Source organism: Sphaerodactylus townsendi, linkage group LG16 (assembly GCF_021028975.2).
Source record: "Sphaerodactylus townsendi isolate TG3544 linkage group LG16, MPM_Stown_v2.3, whole genome shotgun sequence".
Classification (NCBI taxonomy): Eukaryota; Metazoa; Chordata; class Lepidosauria; order Squamata; family Sphaerodactylidae; genus Sphaerodactylus; species Sphaerodactylus townsendi.
The window spans coordinates 33,350,130-33,363,757 of record NC_059440.1 but is presented as its reverse complement, the minus strand read 5'-3'; the positions used below and the strand labels follow the sequence as shown (position 1 = coordinate 33,363,757).

The 13,628-nt window shown below is 45.3% G+C and overlaps 1 protein-coding gene across 10 annotated transcripts in view; it reads right to left on the bottom strand.

Moving 5' to 3' along the window:
* RERE (arginine-glutamic acid dipeptide repeats) overlaps positions 1–13,628 on the bottom strand; it is a 302,330-nt gene that overhangs the window by 125,308 nt on the left and 163,394 nt on the right. For all 10 annotated transcript variants that reach the window (XM_048519246.1, XM_048519248.1, XM_048519251.1 and 7 more), the window contains 3 exons: positions 5,433–5,538; positions 4,498–4,594; positions 288–392 (listed from right to left, as the gene is read on the bottom strand). In XM_048519246.1, the coding sequence (XP_048375203.1) occupies positions 288–392; positions 4,498–4,594; positions 5,433–5,538 (308 nt within the window). The remainder of the gene's footprint in view (positions 1–287; positions 393–4,497; positions 4,595–5,432; positions 5,539–13,628) is intronic.

Below are 13,628 nucleotides of genomic sequence, written 5' to 3'. Positions count from 1 at the left end.
AGGCCTTAAAAAACCTGCATTTACAGTACTGGACAAGAAAGGCCACTCAATGGATTTGTCAAGCTCTCTGTATCCGCTTTATAATTCAGTTGCATTTATAATATTAGCCCTGGGTACACAGCTGAGCATTGGACAGGAATTGAGATCGGATTAAGTAATGGCAATTAGATAAATTAAGAAGTATTTCCACTCAAAGAAATATGCAGGCTATGTGCCTTGCCTAGGGAAAACTAGCAAAGAAGTTTATAAACAGCCCCTTTTCTGGTAAATAACAGCAAACAACTCACCTTGTTTCTGGATTGTAGCCCAAGATGTAGAAAAAGGAATCCACTCGAGCTTTAAACTCTCTAGCAGCAAAAATGTCAGAGAAATGGGAGATATTACACTTCCCCCTACAAGGAAGAAGAAAAATGTTTTAGGCTATTTCTGGCTCATTACACTGAAGACACGACAGAGACTTTATCGTTCTTTCTTAGCTTCCAAAAACCAAAAAGGGCCACTGTTTTGACTAGCCACGTACTCATGTGATACTCCATGCTGCGTGTTAAATTGCATTAAACAAAAGGCACAAAAGTGCTGCTTTAATATAACTAAAAAACCAACAGCCTGTAAATTATTTGCAGTTAGTGTAAGATCAGTAGTCAGCTGGACGCCACTGTAACACTTCGGTGGACTTCATGTTCCAGCTACACACTATACGAGAGGCTAGTTTTCCTAAGTTCCATGTTTCTCATTTAAGGCAGTTATAGGTATTGCTGCATTCAAGTGATATTCTCCAATTAGCAAGCTAATATCATTGCGACAAGAATGGGAGGGCAGGCAGCCATATATCTTGCTGCAGCCTGAAAGAGTTTTCCTAACAGCAAGCAAGAGTTATCTGCCAAGGTGAAAGTTCTTTTGGAGATGGATTGCAAGAAGTTCTTTTTGAACACTGATGAAGCAATTAGAGTCAGCGAAATAGTGCTAGCTAGCTCTGCGGTTGGTGACTATATGACTGTGCGGCTGCTGTTTTCATTATGATCATGTGACTGGCCTTTTGTTTAATGGACTGGCTCTTCTAGACCAGGGGTAGGGAACCTGCGGCTCTCCAGATGTTCAGGAACTACAATTCCCATCAGCCTCTGTCAGCATGGCCAATTGGCCATGCTGGAATGAAATGTAACATCTGGAAAATTCTAAACTTTCTTCATGTGTAATGTCAGTTGCCCTCGGTTTGTCACCGTAAGCAACATCAAACAAAATGTTTAAGAAGCTGCACACAGTCACACCTTATTGCACAATAAGTATAAGCATTCAAGATGGATCTAATTTCTGATTAGAACTTATTTTCTCTCATAACTTGTATTTTAACCACTAGCATACATGCAAGGGCCAATCCTCTATCTCTGTTGGGAAAGTGGCTTGAAATAATCTGAGATCTGTTTTCTTTTGTTAGGTTTCTAGTTCCAGTAGGTACTTACAGTGGATACTTATACCCTTGAAATAAGACCAGTGTGCCTAACAGAAAGGAGCCTATAAATCGGGTGCATCTTGCAAATCCAAAAAGCTCTACCAACCTCCCCGAACAACACAGGAATGACAGCTCAAGACCTAACACCTGTTGTCGGACGACAAAGGGAAGTGTGTCCAATAAGAAGGTGAGACCAGAGCCCTGAATCTTCTTGTCTAAAAAAGGGATCCCATGCTAGCCCAATACACCCTGAAAACATAGTCCATCAAAATGCCGTGGCATGGGGGACACACAATTATCCTGCAACCACTAACTTTGCACAGCATGCTACACTGTCTTCTACCAGTGACTTAACTTCTCCATGGGATGGGGGGTCTGCTGCAGAGGAGATAAAACTAATACTGTTCTGCTTTGCCGTTCCCCAAATGGTTCTGCTTTGCTGTTCCCCAGCTGCCTCCGGTTCTCTTGCACCAGACAACAGACGACTACTCCTGTCAAGAAATCACCCAGCTTCTAGGTCAGACAGGGACAGGCAAGCTGCACTATTCCAGATTCACCCACCTTCACTGCCTTTTTCTTCTAGGAGCAGCAGTGGCGCAGTGGTTAAGAGCAGGTGCATTCTAATCTAGAGAAACCAGGTTTGATTCCCCGCTCTGCCGCTTGAGCTGTGGAGGCTTATCTGAGGAATTCAAATTAGCCTGTACACTCCCACACACGCCAGCTGGGTGACCCTGGGCTAGTCACAGCTTTTCGGAGCTCTCTCAGCCCCACCTACCTCACAGGATGTTTGTTGTGAGGGGGGGAAGGATAAGGAGATTGTAAGCCCCTTTGAGTCTCCTACAGGAGAGAAAGGGGGATATAAATCCAAACTGTTGTTCTTCTACATGTTGCCCAAAATTTGGCTCAGAAAGCCAAAAATCCACCTGCACAAAATTCTACTGCAATCCAGTTGGGAGTCTGAACAGCCCATTGATCCTGGCTTCTACAATGACTGGGGAGGCAGGGGGAGAAATGAGTTCAGCAGAAACGGAACCCAAGTACATGTAACTACATTTTCTTGGCTTCATCTCCCACTTTTCTTTCTCTCCCACCCATACTACCCCCTGTCTATATTTAGGCTGGAAGCTCCTTAAGGTGAGGAGAGAGGCAGATTAGAGGTTTTATGATCCGGTGGCTTTTAGGTCACACCACAGCATGAACTAGGGGTGCATGTCAAGTCGCCGCCGGGACAACTCCCATGTAGGGTTTCAACAGTAAACACAAGCACCTTGACCTGTGCTGCAGCATTCTGCGTCCAGTGAAGCTTCCAAACAGCTTTCGAGGTCAGCCCCATGTACAGCACACTGCAGTAATCTAATCTAAATGCAACCAGAGCATGCACCATAGTGCCTACAGAAAAAGGGTCAAAAACTTAACCTCAATACCAGAAGAACCAAAAAGTTAAGATGAATTTGGGCCTTTTAACATGCATGGAAGCCTACTTAGGGCCTTTACTAGGATATTTAGATTTTAGTTGTACTTTTACTACATAGCAATTTCTATTTCAAAAGGCCCAATTTCATCTCACCCTTTTGGCTATTTTCATGCACCACAATGGCCCGATCGACTGTTTGCTTAGAGAGATCTACATTAAACAGGAACAAGCATTACCCAAGCCCTTAAAGGAACAGGAGTAGTAAATGCCCATCCAGCATTTAAGGAGGATGACTCCAGAACCACCCATATCCCGTGGCTGCACAAACTTCCTTCAATACCAATGGCACAGGGGCCGCACTGCAAAAAACCCCAGCTGTGGCAGAGTGCCAGTTGCTGCCAAAGAAGAAGACACCCACCCCCGCCCCCCTCTCTCTCTTCCTTATTCTTCATAGAAATTACAAAAGACTGTCTTGACACGTTCTTGGGGGAAAGTACACAGACATGCCATTTGTTTTCTCAGTGTCTCAGCTGACAAATTTGCACATCTGGAGTCCAAAAATCCAGTGTGGCTTCTGTAAGCTCTCTTCCTGGGATATCAATTTGAGATCAGAAAGCCACCTTCCTGGGGATATAAAAAGCATTTTGGGCATTCCAAGAGGACATTACAGCACACCAGAGGAATTCTGCAGGGTTGTTTTAAAAGCAAAAGCAAAACCTTGGCCATAAGTCAAATCAAAAAGGTCCATTTTCCTCCCCTCCAGCAGAGGTTGCAGCTGTAGATTGATTCAAAGGAAGCAGATTCAGCAAAGTAGCTTTGAAGAGAAAAAAAAAGTCTCCAGATGCTTTTGCTTAAAGCACCATCTGAGCATTATCAGCAGAGAGATCATTCAGTTCACGTCTTGACAATATCCATGTGCTCCTTCCGCCAGCCTAGAAATGAGATGCAAGATGCCAACGGCTTTTTCATTTAAATGCACAGGGAGCAACAGCTCCTCTCCCAGAGACTGATGGCTGGCTCTTCACTTTTTAAACCAACAAAGGAGAGAGATCGATCAGCTCCCTCTAGGCAGGGCGACAGGAGGGATGATCACAAAAAGCCAGGAAGAGCAGGACCCCGAGCAGCTGATGGGTTCTTTAGTGTCTTGAGAGAACTGCTGTTCATTTTAGAAGACACAAATTTCTAGTCCCCATAAGCAGAGGCAAACTGGAACCTTTCAAAGGTAGCCACCTGGGCCAAATTCACGCAGCCCCACAGTTTTATACATTGAATTCTTTGATGGAGAACTGCCCGCCAAAGGCATCCTTGCCTAAATACCAAAGATAGTTCAGAAAGCCTCTAAAAACACTGGTAGGTTTATGATCATTGAAAAGACTGTTAAAAGGACATATGAAGTCACTTAACCTGAGCCATCTAGTCTGTGTGTGTGGAGGGGAGTAACAATGGTTTTAAAAATAAGATGCAAAGAGATTTCTCACAAGAATAAACCTTGCTTGTGTCATTTAGGCAAGCCATGGCAAGATGTTGAGAAAAGCAGCATTTAAACGCTCTACATAAAGGATCCTGGTCTCTTCAGCTTCTCAGTCTCTCTGTAAAGCACGAGGACAACGGACTCGCTCTGCAAAGGGCTTACCTGAGAGCAGCAGCATGATAGGTATCCACGTAGTCCGAAATGAAGAGCTCTCGGTTCTTGATCACTGGGTCTGTAATTACCAGCTCACGCCCAGAATCTGTGAGAGCAGAGAAACAAAGTTTATCTGTGATAGTGCCACAGCACCAACATCAGCTACTTCTCAAAGTGCACCTCTGTAAGACAGAGACGTTTTTGCCAGGCCTGTGCTTGAAGGCACTGATGGTGTATATATAAGCTGGCTTCTCTCCCATTTCTCCTTTTCCCTTTCCTTCCTTCCTTTCTGTCTTTCCTTTTCTTCCTTCTCATTCTTCTCTAGCCCTTCTCCCTCCCCTTTTCTTTTTTGGACCCACAAGCAAACAAATAAATATGACCCATCATCCATTTTTGAGTCTCTCACACCTTTCTCCCCCTTATTGGACAACACTGAGGGTCCCATACTTTTACGGAAAGATGGAACAAAATCCTAGCATTTTAAATGAACTGATTTTATGTTAACTAAAAGTGACTTTATTGTCATTGATTGTATTATGATTGATGGGTTGTAGCATGCTGAAAGCCAACCTGAGCCTGGCTTTGAATGAATGAATGAATGAATGAATGAATGAATGAATGAATGAATGAATGAATGAATGAATTCACCTTTTCACTGCCAGTCCTGTCCCATATAGCTTTTGTCTCTGCAAGCCTTATGATCTCTAGCATCATTTAATTGGGTAATCAAAGGGGAATTCCTCCTTTCTTAACAGCATAAAGGCAGGGGAAATCCAATCCCTTGTGTCCCTAGGATGTGTTCTGACTTTCTGAACAACTCATGGAATTAAGAGATGTGGCCAGCAGGAATGATTCTGCTCCCACACCTCGCGGTGTGTCTTTATCTAGTGATACAATTACATGTACAGTAAAAGTCCCTTTGAATACCTGGAGACCAAACTTACCATTCTCATTGTGTCGGTCCTGCACTAAATGTTGGTAAACAGAATCTGGGACTTCAGACTGACGATAGTACCATTTGACATTCATCAGAAGGTGGTCCCGTTTGCTCTAGAAGAGAAGAACAAAAAATGGAGTTAGCGAACAGGTGAACTGCATAACATGCTGCATATGTTTTCCACTGCAAAGGACACAAGCATGGGTGAGCTGTAAAAAAGAACAGACCATATTCCCCATCACTGCATGGAAGTCTGAACCCACGCGTGGCGTGGCACTCAGCAGTGCTATGGTTTTGCGCTCAGGATCCACATAATGATCCCCTCCCTGTATAAGCCTCTAACAGGACTCTCCCTTGTTATGATATAAGTTGTGTCAACTTATTTTCCCTTGAAGTGCACACTGGAAATCCAAAGAGTTTTTTGTTACTTGGCCCAGAAACTCCCACTTCAAGCAATTCACTATTTGATGTTAGGTCCTGAAAAAAACATTTACTTCTGAGACCTCACTATGAAGACTATGAGGGTCAGCACCAAAACATCTGGGCGCATAATGCTGAAATGAGACTACCTCAGTTCTTTCCTAGCCCTGTGAAAAGTGTGGCCCATTTGTATATGATACAAGCACTTTGATACCTCTTAAAATCTCCAAGCTCACATTTAATTCATTTACATCACTGATATTCCATCTTTATCACTGCAGCGGGGTCTCCAGCTTGAGACAAGACCCAACGGTGGACATCCAAACCGCTTTCTTACTTACAAAACCTGAAAAATACTAAACCAAGATCAAGCAGTGTTCTTTGCTGCACTCCCAACATCATAAACCTCAATTTGTCAGTGATGAAAATGAATGAGGGACAGATATTGGACTTCATAAACTAGGTAACCTTCAACCTCTGCTTCACCCCTAAAGAGAAGAAAGAAGGAGTGAGCAAGCATGAAAATAAACCAGGCCCACTCTCGCCACTGCAAAGCTCGAGGTTGCTTGCAACATCTGAATATGATCTTTGAATCTCGGTTTATGGACCATGAACAAATCAGTTGGCTTGTCAGATTCTGATGTCACAATAAGCTCTGGTTGACATGGAAGCAGGAAGTCTTCAAAATATGAAGAGGCCTGTTAGGGACACAGGAATGTAGACTTGGATTCAGTGCAATCCCAAAGCTCACCTTCCAAAATGCACTCAGGAGCCACAACTCCTCAGAAAACCACCAAAGGCACTTTGAAGACTGTTATGGTATAAAAAGTTCGGGCTCACTTTAAAGCCAAACACTCAGAAATGTCAGCCCCTCGGAAGGAGGGTGAGCAACTTTCAGGGACGCTTCAGGATAAAATTTTCCTAAGACTGGCACTGTTGTCACAAATGGTTCCAAACCACGGCAGCCCCAGGAATGCAGACAAAATCACATTTGACCATGTGAAGCTACAGCTGCTCTTTGCTGTATCATGGCCAGCACAATCAACTCTGAGCCCTTCCGGGAAGCAGCTGCTGGGTCCATAGAGGCACCTGGCCAGATGTTTCTCCCTCCTTGGGGCAAAAACTGATCCATGCACCGCAATTTACGAGACGTTGAAGCAGCCCTCAGAAGTCACATGATTTAGAAACTCTGCGTGCTTGGAAGTTTCTAACTGGTCCCAACGATTTAAAGCGAGCCCCAAACAGGTTATTAAACTGAGGCATCCATTAAATTAAAGTTTCCCTAGCAGCTCTTTACAATTTGTCAGAGGCTGTGCTCAGCATACCAGTGGAGACAAACACAGGGAATTTTTGATGGTAAACTAATAGCACAGAATTTGCATTCTCTGAAGCGTTCTCCCATCTTTCCTCCATCTCTTGCCTATAAAATACCTAACAATTTTTCCCCAGCCTTGTCACAATGCTCATAAGTGAAGGTTTTTTCCTGTTCCCTCAGGGGTTTATGACTGGAATCTAATCTTTCAGAGCTTGCTTGTATTACGATGCTTTAAATGCTTTTGAACAATTTTCTAAGGTTTGGCTGTCTTTATTTTACTCTATAAGCTGCTTTGGGAGCATGTGGCTAACAAAAGGTTTTAAAAAATAGCAAATAAAGTGCAGTATTATTTGGGCATGGTACTGCTGTGATTGTTTCCCCCCACCAAAATCACACCAGCTTTGCAAGTAAAGCACGGATCCTTGAGGCTCAAAAAAAAAAAAAAAAAAAGAGCACATGCAATACTACGAAACGTCCAGCTAGTGGCAGCATTACACCAGGGAACAACATTAATAAGCCCTCCCTGAGCTGTTATGAGCACCTGTGCTTGACACAGGCCTCTTCAAAAGCAAATGCAAACTGCATCAACAGCGTCTGCTTGTAGGAGCCTGAGAGAGAAACCAGCACTTCAAAGGGCTGAGAAAAAGGAAAAGAAAAAAAGGCCCCTGCGCTGCAACAGAGCAGAGCTTTGGGAAGTGGCTGTGGCTCAATGGCAGAACACTTGCTCAGTTCGATCCACGCCATCTCTGGCGGCAGGGTCAGGTGGTCCGGACTGGGAAGACCTTACTCTGCTGCGAATCTGCGTAGACAATTCTGAGCTAGATGGACCCATGGATCTCGCTCGATACTAGCTAGTAAATGAACTCCACCCAGACACATACTGATGTAAACGCAATGCAATCACAAATTGCAAGCATAACTGCAAACGAATTCCACCCGGACACATGCAAATGCTCCTCACTTCCCCTCCCCCCTTGCTCACCACACAATCACTCCACACTGTGCCACGGAGAGAAACACCTTGCTGTGACATGCCTCTGAAGGTGCCAGGCACAGATGCGGGCAAAACCTTGGGAGCAAAAACCACCAGACCACGGCCACGCAGCCCAGAAAGCCCACAACAGCCAGTTGATTTGGGGTGTGAAAGCCTCTGACAATACATTGATACTAGGTAGCTTTATATGTTCAGTCACCTACAGCAATGCTTTGTTTCTAATAAGAGACTGGGACAGGTTGGCATGAAGAAGAAGCCTCCTTGATCATCTGGCCCTTTAAAGCTATTTCCATGAGCTCCTGCAAAGCTGGAGGGTGCACTAACTGCAGCCTTTCTCAGCAAGATTCAAAACTGACTCGGTTTGCCCTGGATGCCACCAGCTACCTCACCTGCAGGGCCAGAACAAGGGGGAGCTGCACCTGAGGCATGCATGCGCCCCACGCCCCTGCCACACCCCCGCATCGGTGCATCACACCAATTCAAAAATCATTCCTGTCAATAAATCTCAAGCAATGCTTTTTGCCCAGAGATAGACCAGCAGCATGTGGCCAGGCTCTTGGCTAATCATTTTGCAGAGGGAGGAAATGCTGCCCCACCCCCAACCAGCAAGCCACTAGTTTGACAGGAAAGCTGGCTCCAACAGTACCCCCCCCCCCCTTCTCTTCTCAGCGTGCCTTTCTCAACTGCCTTATGTCAGTTTCCAAAATGAAAGGGGCTGGCAACAGAAGCAAGGCAAGAGCCGCTGGGACCCGGAAGGAGACCGGAGCTACTACCTGGAGAGAAGGGAAAGGAAGGCAGCCTTCCTTTCAAGTCCATTTTTCGGCAGCGCTTTCATCAATCCAGGACGCGGACTCACTCGGAGTGCCTGCGGCAGACTCGACGGAGGAAAAGAAAACCAGCCGAATCCACAGCAGGCTCCTTGGACACACCTGCTGCTAGCTCAGCTACCTGCAAGGCTCTCTGCCACCTCCCCACTGTTTGCTCTTGCCATAAGGGGCTGCTTCGTTTGTAACGTCCTAACCTGCGGGGCGAGCAGCGCCTACACATTTAACTGCTCCTCCTGCCGGTTTTGTGTGGCTCACCCTTTCCAGAGTGGGAAGGTGGAAGATGCACAGAACAGATGGTGAAGGGAATAATCAGACCTTTGAAGTCATATTGAAGTCATGCCTACAGAGCTCCCCGTGTTTGAAGCACTCTGCATCGGCTATTGTGTTGCACCGCAGAAAGGGAGGCCTATATTCCTACTCCTGTACTGCGGACAGGGGTTGGGGCCAAGAGGGCCTGTTTCCCACCACTTTTTGAGCTAACAGCAGACAAGACATCTGAATCAGGGACCTCCCAGATCGCAGCTAACCGCTACATCACACCAGCCTCCAATCTACAACTGTAGCATCTGAAGGCGCTGACAAGTTGGTACGCTTTACAGCAGCAGTTGCTGGCCAAGCAAAATGTCCGTGGAATGGCACAGTGTGGACGCAATCCAGGAAGTCCCCAGTTCAAACCCTGCCGCTGCCTCAAATGAGTTCAGCGGCTACTTTTCTCCCTGCTTCAGCTACAGAACCTGCTATTCAAGGGTCACAATATAAGCTGCCTGTTTTACCAAGTTTGAAATAAGAATTACACAAAAATAGTGTATTTGTGAAGACCCTTGAACCACACAAGTGCTACCGTGTTTCCCCGAATATAAGACAGTGTCTTATATTAATTTTTGCTCCCAAAGATGCGCTATGTCTTATTTTCAGGGGATGTCTTATTTTTCTGTATTCTGGTCGACGGGCATGCTTCCAAACAAAAACTTTGCTATGTCTTACTTTCGGGGGATGCCTTATATTTCGCACTTCAGCAAAACCTCTACTATGTCTTATTTTTCGGGGATGTCTTATATTAGGGGAAACGGGGTATCAGCATGTGGGAGCAGCTGACCGGTGGGAGATCAGCAGGTCCATCCTTTTGCAATTAATACCTTCGCTGCCATGAAGGTTGGAATCTTGTTCTTATCCTTTTATTTTCTGCCCACTGTCACATACTACACTCCTTTGGAACATCAGCATAAACACAGCCCCCGACTAGTGGTTCTCCTACGCCTCCCAGGTTTTCTTAATCAGAAACTGGGGAATCTTGAATGGCTTCAGAAGCGAATAATGAAGAATGCCACGGAAAACAAAGCAGCCCCTCTCTTCACGAGAAGTCTGGCAGAGCTCAAGAACCTCTTGGTGGTCCACAACACCACAAGGAGCACACTGGACAGAGCCTGCTAGAGGGATCACACACACACACACACACACAAGTCTGTGCAAAGCTGGAGAGAGAAGGTCACTTGGCTCACCCCGCTCCCTATCCCATTTCAGTTTGAGGGACTGCCAGGGCCAACCCCTCTTCAGTACAAGCACCAAGACAATAATTGGATCCAGCGATCTAGTAGGAACAACAGCAGTTTAAATGCAGAGGCCACAGCCTCCAAAAAAAAATATGGAGGACTCAGCACTTGTTCTGCCATGTTGGCTCTCTGCCTCTGGGCTCTGCCTTCCCCTCCTCGCCAGCACAGCAGGAGGTTCTTAAAGATCCCCACGCACAAAAGCTGCAAACAAAACCCCCTTTTGCTGTTTAGAACCGAAGCACAAAATAACCAGTTACATTTAAATCCCCTGACAGATGAGGCAACTGAAAATGTGCTGACATGCTAATTTGCCGCAATCTGCTCTCGGTCTGATACCAGAAAGCATCCCTTCTTGCAAATCTCGGCTCCCCTTTAAGGTATCATGTCCCGGTGATTGCTTCTTTTGTGTCCAATTAATTCAAAAGGCTTAACCGTAGAAATCAGGCTTTCCCTCCAGGACGGCGATGCTGCTTCGGGTGTGTGTATGCAGAAATCAGATCGAGCTGGAAATATCAGTGTCTAATGATCATACATTTTGCCTTCCGGGTTAAAAGCCCTCAATGGACAAAAAATGCTTACCGGCGAATTATGTGGTATGGGGAGACTGAAAGGCCGTCTGGATATACATACCCCCATTACAGGCTTCCTCCCTTCCCCCCAGCCAACAGTTGAGAGATTTCACAGTTTCTTAATGATTGTATTAGAGGCATTTCTTGGCTCATGCATTTTAGTTACTGACCTGAATTCAAATCTGTCTAAATCTCCAGTGATGAGTTTTAGCTTTGACCCAAAATCCATAACACGACAAACTATAAGGCAGGGGCCAAGACAGTTCATGCCAACTGCTTACAAGCATGCACACAGCTTTTCAAGTGGCACTGGGTAACACATCTGGGTGAGATTCTGGGCGCAAACTAGTATGAGGGAGCCAGATAGTACCCCAAAGCCTGTTTCTCCCCAGAAGTCTAAATTCTTCAAATAAATAAACTGCAACAGCAACCAGCTGAATTATGTTTGGGGCAATAAATACCACAGCTGCCTACAAAAGGCTGCGCTTCCTGAGTTGCAGGAGGTGGAGAAAAGTTGGTCTGGTACTGCACAGGGAATCCAGCTGCTGCCTCCTATAATGTCATCCGAGCACTGAAAGAATGCCTCCCTTAGCCTTCAAAGCAGGTTCTGGGCACATCAACACCTCTCAGTTATGCTCAAGCTTCGAGAGAAAAAATAAAAGAAGCGGAAAGACCTGAACAGAGTGCCAACAAGGGAACCTCTCTTCTCACCTGCACACTCAGGTATTCTCCCTCCCCCCTTCTTCAAAGCTGGGTCCTAGAAAAGTGAGCTGTTTTCCAATTATTATTATTTTTTGCCACCATCGTACAAAAACTAATTCCACAGGAAACGGTGGGCTCATCTACTTCTGTATTTGTCTTCTCTGACTAGCAATGGGATTCTTTTCCAACCTGGCTACCTGAGATGCCAGAATTCAGTTTGGATCTGATGTATGAGAAGTGCTTTGCCCCAGCCACAGCTGTGGAAGAGTTGGAGGAAAAGACCACATCCGCTCCACAGACCCTTTTGTTTCTTTCGCTGCCGGGGAAGGGTGGGGGGAGCGGCATGGCCGAAAGCCCTGAGGCCCACGGAAACCAACTTCCACCTGCCAAGTATGTGTTCAGCCATCTATCCTGTGGTCACTTCAGCAGTGGACCTTGGTTATTTTATGGCTTTTGGAGGCAGGATAAAAATAAAAACCCAGTGAACTTTGACACTTTGCCAGTCAAAGAAGAAGCCTCAAGAAATTTTTGTCATCTCTAGCAGCCAGCCCAAAAATGAGCAGCCAGATTTTTTATTTCAGCCTTTAGGATTTCATATTTTAATGACTGTGCTTTCTCATAATTGCTGCCACATGACCTAATCCTAAAATCCACAGTTTCTTGTCTTTCTGAAAGCTACAAAAAAAAAAACATTGTTGTCTAGGAGTAACCTTATCTGTTAAAAACTAACTTCTATCCCCTCACATAAACAAGCTTCCTGCTTCTACTGAGTATCGCATGAGGCATTTGCAATAAATGAATAATGAGAAAAAAACAAGGCCCACAATGAAATTTCTAGATGTCATGGCACCCGGGATTTGTCAAGCCTAGGATTAGATGGCAGAGAATCTGTCTGTCCCTGCTCCCACCCCCCAACAGTCACAATTGATCAGCGAGGAAAAAGCAAACCATGTGCCTGTGTTAGTATGGCTACGTACACTTTGTAAATGTCCAGCCTCCCAACAGCACAACTGTGAGAGAGCCACTGTCTTTTGGCTCCTGTCCTCTTAACCTGAACCAACACAAAGACTGCAACCTTTAAACCTGTTAGTGTTATCTAATGACTGTTCCATCTACAAGAGCTTTTCTAATAGAAACAGCCTGAGATGGCTTATCTCGGCGCACAAGCCAGGCCTCAAAGAACCGCCAGCTTGATTGAGCTCAGTAATGGAAGGCAGGAAATGAGAAGGCTTGGTTAAGCCCCGGATAATCGATCAGTGTATTCACTGAACTGTGAGCCGAGCCGGGGAATAAGCTGCTTGGGGCATCCAATATTGTGGCTGGCAGGACAAAGTCCCATTTCTGCGGTCTACTTAAGAGGGAAAGAATCCTTTATTAACAAAACAAGGTTGTCATCCCAGCCCCATGAAGCTCAAAAATGCTTTGGATATTTGCAATTGTGTGAGGGGAAACATTCACGCCTCCTCTCCATTTTGGGGGGGAGGGGGGGAATTCATGAACCCGGAACATTAATTCAGACTCCCTTTTTGGCATTAATTCACACAAACCGAAGGAAGATATTCCCCTTGTCATTTCTGCCACCTTCTCCAGTCTAGTATTATACGTAGCAAATACACAGGTGCCTATGCACATGGAATGAAAAGCTTTCTGAGCATGTAACACATTTAAACTGGAATCACACACACACACTCCCCTACCAATTTATAGCTCAGGATATGTTTTAGGTAGGGTTTTTAAAGAGCAGTCTTTGAAGATGCGTTTTTCATTCATTTTTGTTGATTTTGTAAACCCCTAAAAACTACTGTTTAAAAAAAAATCTCAAGCTG